General features: G+C 42.6%; 1 protein-coding gene across 5 annotated transcripts in view; it reads right to left on the reverse strand.

The window, feature by feature from the left end:
- LOC115163534 (kin of IRRE-like protein 3) overlaps positions 1–21,347 on the reverse strand; it is a 226,550-nt gene that overhangs the window by 44,582 nt on the left and 160,621 nt on the right. For all 5 annotated transcript variants that reach the window (XM_029715516.1, XM_029715515.1, XM_029715514.1 and 2 more), the window contains exons 4-5: positions 10,201–10,358; positions 2,777–2,927 (exon numbers count right to left, since the gene is read on the reverse strand). In XM_029715516.1, coding sequence (XP_029571376.1) covers positions 2,777–2,927; positions 10,201–10,358 — 309 coding nt within the window. The remainder of the gene's footprint in view (positions 1–2,776; positions 2,928–10,200; positions 10,359–21,347) is intronic.

The raw sequence follows: 21,347 nt of genomic DNA on the forward strand, positions 1-21,347 counted from the left end.
ACGCCAATTAGTCAACTTGAATGAGAGGATTGGAGACAATCATTAAAATTCATACATGGAGACACACACAACTTTCCTCTCTTTCTCAATAGCATTTAAACATAGAGGAATACAGTATTAGATTAGGTTTTGTCAGTACCGTGTCTTCTGCATCACAGTAGCATATCTCTCTCTCTCTTTATTTTGCTCTCGGTTTCTTTCCCTCTCTGAAATGCACACACAGACACATGCCATCTCATGACTGTCAAATATCACTCTGTAACTGTGACAGAAGATCATTATCAACCCTCTCCATAGCCATCCTCTCTTCTCCTCTCCCACTGTAAGTGGCCTCCGTTGAAATAGATAAATAAATAAAAAGCACAACCTAAATACTCAGCATTCCAAAGAGAATTTCATGCTGGAGGAGCAGACTAACTAAAATAGGACATGGTGTGCGGATGTGTAGCTCTGCTTCACCGGCACCTCAAAGACTCTCTGTACTGTAACTAACCTTCATGAACGCCTAGGCTGGACTAATAGCCTTTATTCACCTGGAACCGGCATCGATCCTGCCTGCCTTTGTTGGAGGGGCCTGGGAACAGTTGTTCACCAGTTATAACACATGAGATACAACATACAAAGGAAACGAGTATTGCTTTTGTCTTAGTACTTGACATGGGCTACACACAAGGCTGTAATGTAAGTTATTTCAGACTTTTTATCTTGAGTTTGTCTTGGTACCACAGCAACTGTACTATTAAGTTGCCCATTCAGGCCTGAATGGTGTGTGGGGCCCAATGGAATATTTGGTTTGAGGAGGGTTTAAAGAAACCCAAAAGAGTTGCAGGGAACATGGTCATGCAGTGTATTCTCTTAGCTTAGCCTTGATCGGATTGTACTGGGTGGGTGACCAAAAAAAACAATGGCTTAGTCCTACATTTCTGTGTGTGTCTATTTCAGTGTCAAAGGGCTGGAGTGGTTTTTCTTTTGGTCCTTACCCCAAAACTTTACTGCACAGCATTCCCCCAGGTACCTCCCTGTTCTGTGAGCAGACAGCTGTCTCTCATCAATATTTACCTCCCCCTGTCATACACACTGCCCCCTGTGGAGAGGAGAACAGGGCCTCTGTGGTGACTACTTTGCCAAGGAGAGGTTTGGGGGGAAAGAGGGTGCATGTCTACCTCTCTCTACCTTGCCAATTGCTCCATCATTTATTCATTTAACACCTGTTTTCTCTTGTTACAATGGGAAACCAAATGGATACCAATTTTTGCCCATTTCCTCTACTAGACAATTCTTCTTCTGTATTCACACTCCAGTGGTCTTTAGGCTGTCTATAAATGCTCATTTGAATCTGATCCCATTAGCTCTATCCACCTCCTGATATGTATCTCATTGCATATAGGCTACGTACTCCTCGCTCTCATTTTCCTCTGAATGATATTGGTTTCAACAATGTATTTTGAGCGTTTCATATCCAGTCGCGAGGCATGAACCCCATAATCAAATGAGTCAGCATGGGAAGTGATCAAATTGCTAACCAGCACCAATGACTCAAAGTTAAATTACAGTGCCTTTTATTTCTCGATCTCAGCGTGATACCAGGGACGGAGGCGGGGAGCACCAGCCTCGCTACCTGTCCACAGGCCAAGCGTAGAGGTGGAGGTGGAGAGTGGCAGAAGGTGAGTGGGAGGCCTGGGGTTAGACAAGAGGTGAGTGAGACGCAACATGATGCTAGTCAATTTGGTCCTGCTCACACTCATTTGTTCATCACCCTGTGAAAAACTGTAGTTGAAGCCCCAGTTTTGCAAGTTGCAAAGATCGTTTTCCGGGATTGTTTGCAAGCAACTACTCCTTCCCCTTATTAAGCCTTTTGTCACGCCCACAGGAAGCCAGATGTGGAGAGTGGAGGGAACATGCCCGTCACAGCCATCATACCGTAGCTCCTCATTACTCTCCGTGTCACACAATCACAACACCGCACTTCCTCTCACTTTGCATGACAAAAACATTAGAACAAACTGCGAGGGTTGCAAACACCAACAACTGTTAATCATTTTTACATCGGCGCCTCCAATCGCCTGCATGCTGGCATTGAGCTTTAATGTGCCTCTCGTGGTGTACATAATGAAAAGAATGGAGCCGTCACTTGTAATGGATCTCTAAATAGCATTTTATGCTTTATTAGTCGTACTTAATGGTGTTGAAGGGGGCTGATGCAAAATCCCTTTGTTCAGAATCACGCTCTTACTGTGAATAGTTCTTGATCTAAAAAGATTTTCTGAAAATTGAGGCTCAATGTGTTTTACACACTGGGCTTACTTTTCCTATTTTAGAGGGGATTGTGCATGCTCTCGTCAAAAAGATTGATGGCATAGGAGAGGAAATAAAAGAGCCAGGGATATGTGCACAATGCCGCGAAGAGATTGTTGGAGCAAAGAAAAAATCCCATTCACTTAAGACAGACGGGTCCAGTGATATTTCATCACTGGAAACAAAAAAGGTGATCTCCTACCTAACCACACAAGAAATGCAAACTCAAAACCAATTATGAATATTCATCAGAGCTTAAAATGAATCTGGTTGTTTATAATGGGTTTTTAACTGCAACTGTCAAAACGGTCTCTTTGTGCTAATACCTCCACTTTCAAGTAGAAATGGTAAACATAGAGAAACACAAAGAAACGTCTTATTCATCGAGTCAGGGGCTGATACTGTGGTGGGAAATACCCTGGGGCACAATAAAGTTTGGTCAGGGACCAGGTTATAGGTCTTTAGAGAAGGGGAATCTCACGTTGGATGTCAATGTTGACGCTGGTCTCTTTGCCATTGGGCACAGCCTTGTTGGACGCTCGACAGATGATCTGCTGGCCTGTCTCGATGTTGGAGGCAGACAGGTAGAGGGTGCTAACTGTACTCTCCCTCCTTCCATCACGAAGCAATGTCTGAGAGGAGAAAAAAGGAAAGATTTTAGAGTTCAACGATGATATGGTAGTGGAGATAGTGGGACAGTCTGAATAACACCATCAATCGAAACTCAAGGCCTGGAACCCAAATGCAGCAATTCACCTGGATGCCCTGGGGACAACACAGACAAATAAACCCCTGGCATGCTCAAGTCTGTAGGCTTTCTCCAAGGCTGATTGATCCGAAAAAAGGAATCTGTTTCTGAGCCTCTTTGTGTGTCTGGAGCTGTGCTCTGGCGCATAGCTTGTCATACTCCACAAAGGAAATCAATCTTCTTTTCAGTGCTCATCCTCCGAGCAGTAGCCCTTCTTGCATTGTGAGAGCCACCTGGAGGCCGCCCGGTACAATTCTGCATTGCCTGGTGCTCAGGGAGGACTGTGGAAGCCCTGCTAACCACCATGCAACAGTGCAAGCTCACCCATCAGAACAAATTGGCCATGCCAGGAGCACTATGTGGCAAACCACAAAGTCAAGACTGACACTACTTCAAATAATACTCTATTGGTGCTCTATACAAATATAGTGTTCATTAACACAACCTATGTGTTAACTTTATAAATAAACTACTGGGATTCATAGTACAAGCTCTTCTAATATTACACTTTTTCACTCAATGAAACAAGTAAAAATATGATGGCCATTATTAATAATGATCCGCCCCTTCTTTTAAATGTTTGCCTAAATGACATACCCAAATCTAACTGCCTGTAGCTCAGGACCTGAAGCAAGGACATGCATATTCTTGATTCCATTTTAAAGGAAACACTTTGCAGTTTGTGGAAATATGAAATTAATGTAGGAGAATATAGCACATTAGATCTGGTAAAAGATAATACAAAGAAAAAACATGCGTTAATTGTACCATCATTTTTGAAACGCAAGAGAAAGGCCATAATTAATTATCCTAGCCCAGGCGCAATTTAGACTTTGACCACTAGATGGCAGCAGTGCATGTGCAAAGTTTTAGACTAATCCAATGAACTATTGCATATCTATTCAAAATGTTGAATCAAGACTGCTCAAAAGTGCCTAATTGGTTTATTCATACATTTTCAAGTTCATAATTGTGCGCTGTCCTCAAACAATAGCATGGTATTATTTCACTGTAATAGCTACTATAAATTGGACAGTGCAGTTAGATTAACACGAATTTAAGCTTTCTGCCAATATCAGATATGTTTATGTTCTGGGAAATGTTCTTGTTACTTACAACGTCATGCTAATCATATTAGCACACATTTGCTCAACCGTCCCGAGGATGGGACACCAATCTGTAGAGATCCTCAAGAGGTTTTAAGTTTACTTTTCACTTATAGAGGTCCAGCTATATAGGACATGTTATACAATGGCAAGTTGGGACATGTTGCTCTTCATTATGTAAACTCCTTTGGTGCTTTGTGTGTGTGTGTGTGTGTCCCACTATAGCCGCTAAACAAAATGCTCCTCTGCAATTTCTCTACAGTTTATTCAGGATTCAATGACTCACTTCACAAACAAATGGGTTGTGATGAAACCCTTTCTTTGCTAACACTATGATGAGGAACTCTGATGAGAAAATAGCATAGACAAGAAAGCTCATCAAATTTCCTTTGAGGACCTTTCTGCACTTTTCAAACCAAGGTCATGACTCGCGTGGGAGGAAATTTGAAACATCACAGCTGCCCTCTGAAACCGGCTCTCAACAAGTCCTTGTTTTATAATAATATCTGTAAGTTCACAAAGGTGACAATAAATATTTTAGCTGCAATGATCGTTACATATTAAGGCATGTCACAATGAAAGCTATTGACAGGTTTCTGGATAATGGCAGTAATTACCACCTCATGTCTCTCCTTTCATGGAAGTTTGAGAATCGTAATGAAACCTAGCTAGATATGCCACACACTGACTGCATATTAAAGTGTCAAGGAACCTGGCATTATATTAGCTGTGTGCCAGGAAGTTTGGAGGTTTGGAGGTTTTGCATACATGCATGCCTTTTCATCATCTTACTTTTCTGCTATCTCCAGTCAACGACTGTCTTCTTAAGATATACAGGTAACTGCCAAAATCTCTTAAGAAGGCGTTGGGCCACCATGAGCCAGAACAGCTTCAGTGCACGTTGGCATAGATTCTACAATTGTCTGGAACTCTATTGGAGGGATGCGACACCATTCTTCCACGAGAAATTCCATAATTCAGTGTTTTGTTGATGGTGGTGGAAAACACTGTCTCAGGAGCTGCTCCAGAATCTCCCATAAGTGTTTAATTGGGTTGAGATCTGATGACTGAGATGACCATGGCATATGGTTTGCATCATTTTCATGCTTTATCTTGGCCATGCTTTATCTTGGCCAGGTCGCAGTTGTAAATGAGAACTTGTTCTCAACTAGCCTACCTGGTTAAATAAAGGTAAAAAAAGATATATATAAAAAATAACAAATTTAAAAGATTTTTAAAAAAATACAAAAATTAAAATGCTCATAAAACAATTCAGTCACCACTCGTGCCCTGTGGATGGGGACATTGTCAACTTTTGTGAGAATAGCCATGGTAGCCAGAATAATGGCCTGCCCAACATTTTTATACATTACCCTAAGCATGATGGGATGTGTATTGCTTAATTAACTCAGGAGCCACACCTGTGTGGAAGCCCCTGCTTTCAATATACTTTGTATCCCTCATTTACTCAAGTGTTCCTGTACCTAGCTAAGCAAAAATACTATTGTCTTGGAGTCAAATAATATGTATGTAAGGAATATTTAAAATAGCATAAAGATACATGATCATATATTGTTCTTCTGCATTTGCATGAAAACAAAATGTCTTGGTGAAGAGTCTCAGATCTCACCAGGCTACAGAAGCCCTGGCACTCACCTCTAAAGCAGTACGTATTAGCTGTCAGCAGCGGGATGTGTCAATGTAATATCCTTTCTGACACCTTCAGGATTGTTTCTCTCATAGCTCTGGACCTGTCTAAAGTCATTCATCTTGTACACGCCCGGCTACAGCATAGAACTCAACACCCAGCCACTAGCTGTTTTAAAATAGCTCGAATTACAAATTGATGATTTCCCATATCACTGCCTGGAGCATGTGAGGAGAATACCTTTCCCAAGTTAAGAAAGGAATTGAAAAATGGTTAGGGAGAGAGTGAAGTTTGCTCTTCAAGATAAGGGATAAGGGTGCATAGACAGTAGAAGGTCATATTGAATGAATATGAGTGAACCTATAGTATAATGATAATGCTGGTTACGTTTCTACTGATAAATATGGAGCTTTTTCTATTTTCAGGAATGTCTGTAAATTGTTTTTACCTAACCTTTACACTAATTATGTTTATTACAATTAACAGGAAGGCTAATAAAAAATAAAACATGGACAGTTTTCACCTTTCAGACATGCCTGAAATACTTCCATTATTTAGGTAAAAATACCAGTGAAAGGGAATATGAAGGGAGGCTCAGAGGGATGTCTAGTCCCTGTTTACGCCAATAATTTGGCTGACATTAATATTCTGCAGTTAATCTAATGAGCCTTTGATATGTCCAAACATGAAATGTGGTTCCAAGTTAAATTAAATCAGCATTTGTAAAATTGCAGACCAAACCAGAAGCACATTTCAAAGCTCATTACTGGATATTAATTTCACTAAGAAAAAATATAAATTGCATAAACTTTGTACATCCTATTTCTGCAAAAGAGAAAATAATATATTTTCACAATTTTCTCTGGTCATGAGGTTAAAGAGGTCTTACTTGATTAACTTATATAATCCTACTACCAGAAAGTCAGATCATTTCTAACGTTCTGTTTAACAAAATGTATTAAATTACTCTTTTAGTGCACCCAAGGCCTACTTTTAATTTCTCTTGCACAAAGCCAGTGAGGTTAATTAGCTTGACAAGAGAGAAAAACAATGAAAGCGAGAGAGACTGATACTTGTTGAATCATTTGAAAGGTTAAATGTAGCGAGTAATATGGAAATACTGGGAAAGTAAGGGGTACTATAGATTATTATGCAAGGAAAGTACTGGGAACTCTACCTGTCTCTTGAGTGTGAAAAATGTGACATGTATTATACACTCTTTAAAGTTAATTAGTTACTTTTTCCGGGATGATTTCCCCCCGCCTCACTTGGTATTGAACATTACTATTAACCCTCCTGCTGTGTTCCGCTCGAATTGGACCAATTTACAAGTTCTTTCTCTGAAAAATGTAGTTAATTTAATCTGATTGTCATAAGGTTCCATGACTTTGTCCACACAGGGCATCTGAATACACAATATAAATGTTTATGATTTTCATTACATTTTGGGTGTTTTATTTAACGTTTGTACACCTGTGGTGTTCCCGGTCAAAAATGACTGGTCATTAGAAATTAATGGGTGAGACTACAATTAGTGTATAAAATTGAGTTCAGGCACATGCCCATTCATCAGATGGACACAGTTCCTCTCCCAGACCCCCACATGCATGTGTGTTTGCGCACACACACACACACACACACACACACACACACCTCACTCCCCTTCTTGGCTTCCATGGCAATCCCCACGGGAACCTTTCCCCAATAGAATTTTTCCCCCATGGGAACCACACCTGTTGTCATTCTCACAAACAATCGCAACATTGTTTCAATAATATCTAGAACTTTTCTTGCAGCTCTGGTATATAAAGCTTTTTTGAGGTCTTGCTCATGTAACCGATGTGAAATGGCTAGTTAGTTAGCGGTGGTGCGCGCTAATAGCGTTTTAATCAGTGACGTCACTCGCTCTGAGACCTGAAGTGGTTGTTCCCCTTGCGTTGCAAGGGCCGCGGCTTTTGTGGCGCGATGGGTAACGATGCTTCGTGGGTGTCAGTTGTTGATGTGTGCAAGGGTCCCTGGTTCGAGCCCAGGTTGGGGCGAAGAGAGGGACGGAACCTACACTGTTACACTCACAATTCATTCTGTGGCAGCACAATGACCAAAAATACAGTATCTGAGGCTCTTGATCATATCTTTGATAATGACACTGGTGAGGAGCGAGTCCTTGTTAAACTTTGACACAAAGTTGTCTGTGATAAATAGCACAATATGTTTCATCTGAGTATTTGTTATAGTGAAAATAATCCATACATTATGCTTTTTTTTACTCAAAAATGAGTTGTATAAGCTCAGGTCAATGATGGCCTACAGGCCATAAATAGCAAATAGAAGTTCAAAACTTGTAATGTTCACAATAACTTAAGTTGATAAAAAGATCTAACACGACATTAGGTTATAATACATGTATTATTATGGATTTATAATCAGCTATAATGGGACGGTCATTTTGGACCGGGAACACAGAACTTATTAACATGAAACGAACACAACAGGAGGGTTAAAAGACAATCTCTCTAACTAAACAGAAAACCTTGCGGAGATGAAGGTTGGGAGGAAAATAATGAAATTGAGAGACAGATAAAGAAGCGTCTTTGAAGGTTTGTGGGGGAGTGGGGGAGGAATGAGCAGGGAAACGTATCTGTGGAGGAAGAGAGGGACGATAAGCAGAACTTATTTTCTGGTGTCGTGCATTTGAATGCTTCACAGAGTAATGGATTCCCTCAGCCCTGTGGAAGTTTCATCAGTCCATCCATAAGGAGCTGATTGAAATGTGGTTTGGTTTACATTTACATTATACATTTTAGTAATTTAGCAGACACTCTTATCCAAAGTGACTTACAGTAGTGAGTACATTCATTTCCCTACTTTTTTCGTACTAGTCCCCCGTGGAATGGAACCGAATACAAGACGGTTAGGATTTAGATATTCTCCCTTGTTCTCAAATTCAGATTTTCCATCGTCTGAAGCTTGTACTAGGCCTCCTCACAATGTACAGTATGCAATGAGTATAACAAGGTCAAGGTCAAGCCCATACTCAATGCCATTCACATGCAGTATAACCATATCTTTTGAATGACTGCTTCATACAGTAAGACCATACCAGGTCCAAGTACTTATCACAAAGTAACAGCTTACTTAAAGATAAATGGCAGATAACGGATCCATTAGGATTTTGAGGGAGGTCATTCTGAGACCTATAGGGGTCAAAGCCATTCTTGTAGAGTAGAGGAAGCCATGCATCAGGAAACTACCATCTTACTCTGGCACATCTGGCCATATTACCTCCCATCATCTGTGGGGTGTGGAGCGAGGCGAGGGTCGAGGTGGGGCAGAACAGCCAATTATCCTCTCAAAAGCTACATTTCTCAGGAGACAATCATTCACTTTTAATTGAACACATTTATATTTAATGGTAGTGATATGAGGGGAAGGCTGTGGCTAGAGACTGCATGGCTCAGCTGCTGCTGCTATCCATCAGCTGGGCTACAATGCCCCCACATCACTGCTGCTGCTGTTTCAGAAAGAGGAAGTGTATGTAAGAAGCACGCTATCCCCCTACTATTAGCAAACGGCACCTTGTTTTATTCAATTGGGCTTGTGCCGTATCCCAGCCCAATCAATGACATTTATCTGCTCTTTGAAAAAAGCCGATAATGGGATGAGACAGCGGAGAGAGAGTTGGTGCCCGCTCGCTCTCCTTGTTTATATGGAAATTCAGACAGTGGCATTGATTACATGTTTAGCCCGCGGGTTAGTGTCATTGAATTGCCAGAGGGGCCAGCTGGCAGTCTGGTGTGGCATTGTGTGTGGTGATGGTTGAGTTGAAGGCTAGGGTTGGTTGGCAGAGCATCTTCTCTGAAAACCACAGATCAGGGACGGCTTCTCCAATAAAGAAGTGACCGAACAGATCTCTTTATGGACCCTGCCACTGAAAAGAGAGAAGCATGGCACCTAGGAGACAGCAGAGGTGCTGGAGAGTCACCAACTTGCATTCTTATCGCCCACCATCTGCTTGTTTGGGTAGAGGCATTAGCTGGGCGAAGAGGACAAACATCCTTTAGACATCCCAGAGAAGACACTGTATTTTCCAGGGATTTTATTCCAATCAATCTAGGCTGAATGCTGAGGCACATTTTATAGATGGCACAAGAAATCACCCGTCACAGACGGCTAGTGCTCTTAAAGTGGCTATTCACAGCAAATTTCAAGGAAAGGGTTGACTAGCGTCAAATGGAATTTGATGAGTGATATAACCTATTACTTACATGGAAGAAGTAGTGTTTGAGGGCTTTTGCTTTCTACCTATGGGAATGGGTAAGTGTCTAACCACTCCCCCCTCAAAAACCCCAGCCCTCTCTCCACCCTTAAAAAACAAACTGTGTATTACACACCTCGATGCTTACCTTGGAGTACATGGCTCCATTGAGGACCTCTCCATTGCGGATCCAGATGATGGATGCGGCTGGCTTGGCGTTGTCAGCGTGGCAAGTCAGGTTTAGGGGATCTCCTGCTCTCAGGCTCACCACCGGACCACCACGGATCACTGGGTCCTCAGGAGGCACTGGAGGGAAAACAGAAAGGCATTGTGTTGTAGCTACGTTATAAACATGTAATGGCATATACTTGTATACAACAACAACTGTTTCTTCAAGCCAGAGTGTCATTATTTTCACTGATGAAGGTTTTTGATCAAACCTCAGACTCATCCATTGGATTGATAGAAGATATGTCTTGGACATAAGAAGGTTCACATAAGGTGTCACGGTTGTCGTCGGTGAAAGAGGACCAATACGCAGCAGGTACGTGTATGCTCATTTTGATGATTTATTCAACTATCAAAAGAACACTCCAAAACAACAAAACACGAAAACGAACGAACAACAAACAGTCTGGCAAAGCCTAGGGCTGAACACAGAACAATCACCCACAAATCACAAACACAAACACACCCTTATATATGGGACTCTCAATCAAAGGCAGATAGACAACACCTGCCTTCAACTGAGAGTCCCAACCCCAATTAACCAACATAGAAACACACTCACCAGACTAGACATAGAAATACATAAACATAGACTATAAACCAAAACCCCGGAAATACTAAATCAAACACCCCCTTTGAACAAACACACCACCCTGAACCACATAAAACAAATACCCTCTGTCACGCCCTGACCAAACTACAAAACAATTAACCTTATATACTGGCCAGGACGTGACATAAGGTGAGCCCTGTATCTGGGTGACTGTGTAAAACTGCTTGTTCTCACTTTTTGAGTAATACCTGTATGAGCCAAAGACAGGGAGATTACTTCAAATACAATACAGCTTTGTGAATGACAAGTTAGGTGAGGGGTTTCAGTTTTTTTCCATTTTCTCTCCTGTGAGATTGAAATCTCTGGTGTCCATGGTCACTGATGCAGAGATGTCAGAGGCATATTGGGCAGACTTTGGTCACATCATATGTCTGGAGTGTAGCCAACAATGGACTCTGAATAAGAGCCCTAAGAAATCCAAAGCACAGTTCAGCTTTGTGCTGTTACTGACAATGTGAATGGATGATACAGACACCGCTGCATTTTAATCATGACTTTTACGTGTCCGTACATGAAGGCAATTGAGGCAATCAAACCTTTGACTAGAATTGACAGATTGCCAGGGAATGGCAGTCAAGTCATCTCATAAAGACATAGATAGAGGAAGAGAGTGGTGGATGACTGCAGAATGCAGGCCCCTGAATGGCATTGATTACACGCCTCTTTTTACACACACGCTGATCACCCTGTTATTATTCAAACTCCAGTGAATTATTGATTTGCCTGCACGCTCATTACAGTGCAGATCTGGGGCATGATGAAATCAAAGGCTGCGAGCAGCTGGCATATTTGCCTGTGAGAGTGAGAGGGTCGGAGAGAGAAGGTGGGCGGGGGTCTTCTGTCAAACAGCCCAGCCTTGGTATGAAAAAGGGGAGCTATGGATACACTGTTGAATGATTTTATGGATAATGGCCTATTTTCTTAATTTAACTAGATAACCCAGTTCAGAACAAGTTCTTATTTACAATGACGGCCTACACCAGCCAAACCTGGACGACGCTGGGCCAATTGTGTGCTGCCCTATGGGACTCCCAATCACGGCTAGTTGTGATACAGCCTGGATCTGTAGTGACACCTCTAGCACTGAGATGCAGTGCCTTAGACCGCTGCGCCACTCGGGAGCCCAGTTCACGGGTCTGCATTCTGCAGTCATCCACCACTCTCTTCCTCTATCTGTCTCTTTTCTGCTTATGAGATGACGACTGACCGCAATTCCCTGGCAATCTGTCAATTCTAGTCAAAGGTCTGATTGCCTATACATACAACACAGTTATACTTTTTGTTGTTGTTGAAAGGGGACATTTTCCTGTTCTGCCTTGTCACTGACTCATTGAATGCTAAAGGTTAAAGATGCAGTCAGGGATCTTAAGCACAAAAAATTCATAACATATCGTACAAATTGTATTAAAAAAAAATATATATATATATATAACAAAATTACAGGAAGTAACATATAACACGAAATGGATGAAGCAACACACAATTGGATGACTAACTGTAGTACACAAAAAATGGAGACCTGTTTTGGCTCGTGAGAACTACTGGCTGAAATTATACAAAAGTTCCAGAGCATCACTTTGATGGTTGATCTTCCATTCATAACTTACAGTACTAAACTACTCACTTTCAACAGGATCTACACTTTCAACCATTCCCCAGGAACATTTAAAGGGCTCCTGAGTGGGGCAGCTGTCTAAGGCACTGCATCTCAGTGCTAGAGGTGTCACTACAGACCCTGGTTCGATTCCAGGATGTATCACAACTGGCTGTGATGGGAGTCCCATAGGGCGGCGCACAACTAGCCCAGCGCCGTCTGGGTTAGGGGTTGGCCGGGGTAGGCCGTCATTGTAAATATAAATTGGTTCTTAACTGACTTGCCTAGTTAAATAAAATAGGAACAGGGAGCCCTGCCTCGATAACATCCTGAGGGACTCATAGCAGACCTATGGATGATCAACAAGGACTGTGTCACCGTCTGACATAAAATAGAGCTGCTGTAACATCCAAACTCAGGAAGGAAGCTCATAAAGGTTATTTTTACTGCCTCTAGTTAATTGTATTTTTTGGTTATGGAAGGAAAGAAAACTGCAGACTAAATATAACTGATGCTTTCCCTTGTTTCCACCCACATCCTCCTTCCTTAGGACAAGCAATTAAAAAGGCAGGGCTGTATAGTACCGGTGACACACTATGACAAAGTGTGAGATTTTGCAGCAGGGGAGCGTTGGGAATCAGGGCTGCTTTTCTGCTTTGCCAGTTCAGTCCAGCTAAGCCTTGTGACTCAGCTCCCAGGTAATTCTCAACCTGTTTCTAGACCAGACCCATAGACACATTCCTGCCTCTTCAGATGCCTCTGGAAACAGTGATATAGTGTGAAATGTTTTGTTTGTACAGAAAATATTGTGGTTAGTTCATGTCCTTTTGATCTGGTGTTCTTCATGATGTGAAGTTACACAAGTTGGTGGAAGATAGAAATACTAGGTCTTATTTAGAATACGAGATATTTACGGATCTGAACAAATGGACATACATTGCAGTATGGTAATATTGTAATAATGGTAATATTGTGGTTTAAGATTGGAAACAAGCTTGTTCCTTCTCTTTGTCACCAGAATGAGAGAAGCCCTATCAACCCTTTCATTTGTTTATGAAATAGTGAGGAACAGAGAGGAGAGATGCTTCCAGAGATCCAGTGTTATTGGCCTGCTGTCAGCGCTCACTCAATGCTACTGAAACATTAACTAACTGTCAAGTTGTTTGAGGTATGCATAGCTTCCATCTTCTGAAGGGAAAATTTGAATAGAAAAACTGCTCCATTTGGAGCTGTAGTGCAGTGAAGTCAGGCGCAGGAGAGCGAAAACTGATTTACAACGGTTTCGTTTAATATCCATAAACCACCGTCAACAGAACAATACAATAAATGGGTCAAACAAAACCCGGTAAATACCAGCATACCGTGCATAAGCACTACAAGAAACAATTACCGACAAGGACATGAGGGGGAACAGAGGGTTAAATACACAACATGTATTTGATGGAATTGGAACCAGGTGTGATGGAAGACAAGACAAAACCAATGGAAAATTAAAAGTGGATCAGCGATGGCTAGAAGGTTGGTGACTTCGACCGCCGAATGCCGCCCGAACAAGGAGAGGGACCAACTTCGGCGGAAGTCATGACAGGAGCTCTCTGAGAGCCTAACACTATGTGACTGACGATAGCACAGACATGAATATTAAAGATGGAGCAATTGAGTTGTGGATTCAGGCTGGTATTGACTGTCACCACTCCAGTCACAATACCAGGCCATCAAGGAATAGCAATGGCTGTGAACTAATCCAGGTAAAATGTGTTGACTTTCTAACACAGAACATGACAGCTCAAGGCTTCTAGAAACCAGCTACCCTCTGGACATACACTGGTTGAATCAATGTTGTTTCCAGGTCATTTCAATAAAGTTATGTTGGACCATCGTAGAACAGACATTGAATTGATGTCTGTGCCCAGTAGGTACAGTACAGCCAGGAAGTGATGCGATGCCACTATAGAATATGAAAGAGTGTAATAATTTAAAGGCTATTTTCAACCCCTCTCCTAGAGACATTATTGACCCATCTTGACCTGTAAAGTTGATAATAGTTTATCCTTTAAACAATCCATAAGGTTTCCCTCAGAGAGGACCTGAGTGCCGCTGTAGTGAAGGTTAACATTTAATGCATGTTAATCTCCATACGCTAAGGTCCATGGCAAGACACATAGATTGTCGTTATGCTTTCAGGTCGTGTGCTCTGCTCTGGGAGACAGGCGGTGATGTGTCAAGGGTGGATGGAAAACAGACAAAAAGGAGAGACTCGCTTGGCTGCCTCCGACAGGACTTTTTTCATTTCCTCCATGTGTGTGATGTCTGTCACAGGGATGACACCGAGGGTCTCTGAGTAGTATGACAGCCAGTGTAATCTCTTTGCTAAGTCATTGGCACAGGTGGCATGCTCTCCAGCTGCACTCATCCATCTCCCACTTTGGGTTTCCGTTTTAGGGACGCAGGGGCAATCTCCCCACAAAACAAAGGCTAACTCAGACGTACTGTAAGCACTGCATGACCAAATAATGGGCAGGTAGTTTACCTCAACCACTCTACCTCATATGCCATAGATCTATGCTTGTACATTCCACAGTGGACCTGCTACAGTGGACAGTAAAGCAACAGTAAAGAGTAGCCTATTCCAAGTCACAGTCTAACTGCCAGGATAGTTACAAAAAGAAGTGTAATTCCAGTTCTCTCTCTCTCTCTCTCTCTCTCTCTCTCTCTCTCTCTCTCTCTCTCTCTCTCTCTCTCTCTCGCTCTCTCGCTCTCTCTCTCTCTCTCGCTCTCTCTCTCTCTCTCTCTCTCTCTCTCTCTCTCTCTCTCTCTCTCTCTCTCTCTCTCTCTCTCTCTCTCTCTCTCTCGCTCGCTCGCTCGCTCTCTCGCTCTCTCTCTCGCTCTCTCTCTCTCTCTCTCTCTCTCTCGCTCTCTCGCTCTCTCTCTCTCTCTCTCTCTCTCTCTCTCTCTCTCTCTCTCTCTCTCGCTCTCTCTCTCTCTCTCTCTCTCTCTCTCTCTCTCTCTCTCTCTCTCTCTCTCTCTCTCTCTCTCTCTCGCTCTCTCTCTCTCTCTCTCTCTCTCTCTATACTGGGTTGCTGTTAAGCCATCTCTCCACAACCGTCCCTCTTGTGGACCAGTCTGACAGCCGCACAAAGGCCTCGAACCACGCCAGTCATCATCATTACAGTCCTGTTTGCAAACTCGGCAGCCCCTAATGGTTCCAAATTAGCGCTTTACTGCGGCCCCGTGATGGATTTCTCACGAGCCGGTCAGCGGCTCGGATTGATTGCGCCTCTTTAATTACCAGCTGGCTTGCTGAAATACTTCCCCTTTCCCCACTTCACTCTGTGAGAGTATAATGCAATCTCGCACCACACACTTCCACACTCATACAAACACACACACTGCTCAATAGTTTCTCAACTCCTAGAATGGAGGGCAAAAAACATCCTCTTGTTGTCTGAGATAGGACGTGGAAGAGAGATTCTGTGAGTTTTCTTCAAAGGAGTAGATTAATCAATAGGAGATTAGTTGTATAGTATGTGTTCTCCTCTTACTTGGCTCATACTGCTAGTTTCTCTGTTTTTCCTTCCTGCTCTGGAGGAGAGATCTCAGGCATTTATTAACATTTTACCTCTAAATGTACCTTGCTTATTACGTTTTCTCACCTTTAATGGTTATCTGGAGGATTATGATGTGCCTGTCTGTCACCTGGGCCATCACAGGTGTACCAGTTCATTTCACATATTTATGCTCCAAGCAACCTTTTTCAGGGAGTGAGACTACTTGGCGATGGGTGTTATGAGGGGGCACACAGTCTGTCACAACTTACATTAGCCCAGCCCTCTGCCTCAGATAAGAGATTCCACTGAAGTTCATTAAAGGAGCACTGGAGTTTAATGGAATTGCATCGCCCCTTCCAGAGAGAGATAGCACTATGGTTTGTTTCAGGTTTTTGCCCAACCCAGATCTCAGAGCCATGTTTTACCATAAACTCAGAGCAGGCTGGGGAGAAGAAGGCAGGTTGGATTGATTGTGTTTTAGTGAGATCATTTAATTTTAGTGTATAATCAAAGATATCTATAAATGAGACTGAGGCATATGGATTTGTAATTAACCCAACCATGTGTGACAGTAAGTCTGTTATAGGCAGGGCTTGTCCGAATAAACCTTGAGTATAAACCTGCCCTGTGTCCTGGGAGACATTTCAATACCTCAGAACCTCTGGGACAAGCCTGGTCTGAGAAAACACCCTGATGGCGCCATAACTGGAAGAGAAGTAAAGCCAGTCTATTACCATTGGGGTTCTGCTGATGGCGGACAACCTGAGTCATTAACAACCAAAGCCAGGCTGAGGAACATTCTCCAAGCAGCCTATAGTCCTACACACAGCCTTCCAGGAGCAGGAGAGTGGGTTCAAAAGGCAATTTGGAGGTGAGTGAATGAGAGGGGTAACCTCAGAAGGAACTCTGAGATGGGGAGGGGGTGGGGTGTCTGGAAATGCAGCGTGCACAGCGCTGGGCTTCTGCCGACGGTGTCTGGAAATGCAGTGTGCACAGTGCTGGGCTTCTGCCGACGGTGTCTGGAAATGCAGTGTGCACAGTGCTGGGCTTCTGCCGACGGTGTCTGGAAATGCAGTGTGCACAGTGCTGGGCTTCTGCCGACGTGTCTGGAACAACAATGGGTCGGCTCTCCCCGCCGGTTTCGGCAGAATGCTCGCGCCAGACACCTGTCACCCCAATTCGACGGCGCCCTGGCAGCTTGCAGAGGTTGTGATAGATAGATCACAAAAGAGAAGGGAGAAAAGAACGATCCATCGTAGGTGGAAGACAAGAGACATACGTGGCTCACTGGCCCAAATCACAGGCCTCTTCAAGTGCTGTCACCATACACCTGTTTGTAGGTCATAAGATCCTGGCTCACACAGACTGTCTCTATCGCTACCACTCTGCTAATACCGGCTATGTGAGTTGATCAGTGATAGAGAGATTAATGTGAGGTATGACGATATGACGGTGTGTGTGTGTGTGTGTGTGTGTGTGTGTGTGTGTGTGTGTGTGTGTGTGTGTGTGTGTGTGTGTGTGTGTGCTGACCAACAGAGGGAGAGTGAAGGCAGGGATGAGGAGGTTTTCTGGAGACATGGGAGGAGTGGTGAGATGCCAGAGCTGTCAGCAGCGTGCAGAGACGGCTCCGTCACAGAGCAGCGGTGTGTAGCGCTAAAGTTGCTCTCAACAGATTGGGAGGGCACTGACATTGCCGTATTTGTGTGTGTGTTTGTGTGTGTGTGTGTGTGTGTGTGTGTGTGTGTGTGTGTGTGTGTGTGTGTGTGTGTGTGTGTGTGTGTGTGTGTGTTCGTTTCTGTAGCAATGTGGCTGTCATTTTGCATGAAATGTAAAAACAGACTCCTATTAATATATACCTTCACATTAAATGTTATCGAAATGGATTGTTCCTTATAGAGTGGCAATCAATCTCTCATCTCTTCCAGTTCTAGATTTGTTTAAGTCAATAATCGTTTTTGTTATGATCATTTATTACTGAACATATCATATTGATTTGAAAAGATTTCAAAACACAACTGTGTGTGTGTATAAAAGTACCCTCCCTTTTAAAACACGCAAACCAAAAAAAGCATGTCTTACCTGCAATCTGTTGGGTATTAACATAAAGCTGTTCATAAAGTCAGTGATATTATAGATGTTCTCTTTATCTTAGATCTCAGTAATGTACTTTAATGGAAATCAGGGTAGTGTTCGCAGGATAATGTAAATGGAAGAGCCATATTTCTAACAAAATGACTGCTGATCAGGGGTTCTGATCTGGCCCTATTTCAGCGGACATTCTTGGCTAGAGCCAAATTGACTTATGTGAGAGATAAATTGGTTACATACAGAACACTAGCACACTTAAACTGCTTAATGAGGTGTTTCAACATTTTCTTTCAAGACTTTACAATTTTGGCATGCACAGTCAAGTAGCATCATTCAGAGAGAGAGAGAGAAAAAGGGAGAAAGAGAGAGCTGGGGAGTGCATAAAACCACTTCCATTAATTAGTTGGAACGGTAAAAGTGTTGCCGATGGAAATACTGCTCCCGTCGTGACTGTTACTGGAAACTAATCAACTCTCCCCCTTGTGCTTCTTCAATAAGGCATATACTTTGTGTCCTTCCTATTTTCATACAGTGCATCTATTTTGAAACGCATGCTTCCATAAATCATAAGTGGGATTCAGTGGTTTGAACTACAGGAAACCTAGGGACAATTACTGCTTCTTGTTTGTGTCTTGTTATAAAACACAATGTTCCTCATGAAGTTGCCCTTCGGTTTAGTGTCGAGATTTCAATAGAGTTCCTTGAGTGAGACAAAATTCAGTTTTACCTTCAACAACTGCAGTTGAAGGACACTTTTTCATTAAATGATTGCGTTTTTCCCCCCTTCGTCTATCACTGCTTTAAAGTTAATAAAATGCAATGTAATAGAATAAACATATGACGGAAGGTTTTCGAAGTTGACATTAGATGCAGTTCAGTAGAGAGAGTACTTATTAATCAGATGTCATGCTAAGACCCTGCAGTGCAGAGCAGGATTGTTTGCTCCACCACTATTGGAAAAATCTAGTGGATGTCCTACACTCTCCAAGGTGTGTTAAAGTCAAGTAAGTCACTGGCTCCCTCCCCTGACTGGACAAGTCTATTTTTCGGAGGACAAAGGAATGACAAGAGGATGAGGTGGATTGTAAAGTAAAAATAACAAAGGGTCATGTTGAACAGACAATCAATAATTTCACCACAGGAAGAAAAACTAGACATAAGACTAGATGTGAGCTCCAAGCAGTAAAAAGAGGACACTGGGAAGCAAACTATCTGTGCACAGTTAGATATAACTAGATTACCCCCTTCCAATGTTGTGCTGCGAGGCACACCATGACCCCTGGCACTGCGCAAGGCTAGACCAGCCAGAGAATAATAATCAACAAGCTTTCTTGGAAAATGTGATTTTTGCCTCTGAACTCAACACAGCTGAGTGCCCTTCCTTGTCTTTGGCTGCTCCAAAGACAAATGTTTAGCCATTTGGAAGGAAGTGTTTTGTCAGATCTCACATCTTGCACTCTTGTAATTAAAAGTGAATAATCGGTGTGCCTCTGGATGCTCTCTAAAGTTACAAACAAGGGCAGAAGAGTGGCTGGGACACTTCAGCTCTAAGACCGGCTATTCACCGTTATTAATTCCATGCTAAGGAAACTTGATCTTCCCGTAGCAGTGTGAATCTAATTAATAATTATCTTGACAGCAAATGAAAAACAGAGGACAGATCTGGCCCTAGTATTTTCTTTGGAGTTAATCTGCAGCAAAGTACATATTTCCTAATGGGCAATATCAAAACATACATTCCCAGAGAATACTTATGAAAGTATTAGGGCCTTGTGGCATTACTTTGCATGCCCTAAATGTAGTTTTCATCTTAGAGTGCATCAAATGTTGTAATCACAGAGGGCTACGGCATTAAAAAGCAAGACCTAGCGAGGAACAGGAAGGAGCAACAAAGGAAAGCGATCAACATAAGCGATTGATGAGGAATGAAGGTTCATTAGAATACTTGCCAGAGGATGAATGTCAATGAGCTCTCTAAAAGTCACATTAGAGTCAACAGCTGTCCTCATCACTCAGTGTAGGCCTACTCTGTAAAAAAGCAGCAATAACTTTTTCTCCATCGCTAAATAGAGCCTGGCCTATTGAGGAATGACGGACTTCATCCTAGCTGGAGGGGTGCTCTCATCTAATCTACGAACATAGATAGGGCTCTAACTCCCTTAGCTCCACAATGAAATAGGGTGCAGGCCAGGCATAGAGCTTAGTGGAGTCTGCAACTAGCACAGTCATTGTAGTCAGCTCAGCTATCCCCATTGAGACCATGTCTGTGCCTCGACCTAGGTTGGGCAAAACTAAACATGGCGGTGTTCGCCTTAGCAATCTCACTAGAATAAAGACCTCCTCCATTCCTGCCATTATTGAAAGAGATCGTGATACCTCACATCTCAAAATAGGGCTACTTAATGTTATATCCCTCCCTTCCAAGGCAGTTATAGTCAATTAACTAATCTTTATGTGATTGGCCTGACTGAAACATGGCTTAAGCCTGATGAATTTACTGTGTTAAATGAGGCCTCACCTCCTGGTTACACTTGTGACCATATCCCCCGCGCATCCCGCAAAGGTGGTGTTGCTAACATTTACGATAGCAAATTTCAATTTACAAAACAAACCCTGACGTTTTCGTCTTTTGAGCTTCTAGTCATGAAATCTATGCAGCCTACTCAATCACTTTTTATAGCTACTGTTTACAGGCCTCCTGGGCCATATACAGCGCTCCTCACTGAGTTCCCTGAATTCCTATTGGACCTTGTAGTCATAGCACATAATATTCCAATTTTTGGTGACTTTAATATTCACATGGAAAAGTCCACAGACCCACTCCAAAAGGCTTTCGGAGCCATCATCGACTCAGTGGGTTTTGTCCAACATGTCTCCGGACCTACTCACTGCCACAGTCATACTCTGGACCTAGTTTTGTCCCATGGAATAAATGTTGTGGATCTTAATATTTTTCCTCATAATCCTGGACTATCGGACCACCATTTTATTACGTTTGCAATCGCAACAAATAATCTGCTCAGACCCAACCAAGGAGCATCAAAAGTCTTGCTATAAATTCTCAGACAACCCAAAGATTCCTTGATGCCCTTCCAGACTCCCTCTGCCTACCCAAGAACGTCAGAGGACAAAAATCAGTTAACCACCTAACTGAGAAACTCAATATAACCTTGCGCAATACCCTAGATGCAGTTGCACCACTAAAAACTAAAAACATTTGTCAT

This window comes from Salmo trutta, chromosome 26, assembly GCF_901001165.1.
Source record: "Salmo trutta chromosome 26, fSalTru1.1, whole genome shotgun sequence".
In the NCBI taxonomy this organism is placed as follows: Eukaryota; Metazoa; Chordata; class Actinopteri; order Salmoniformes; family Salmonidae; genus Salmo; species Salmo trutta.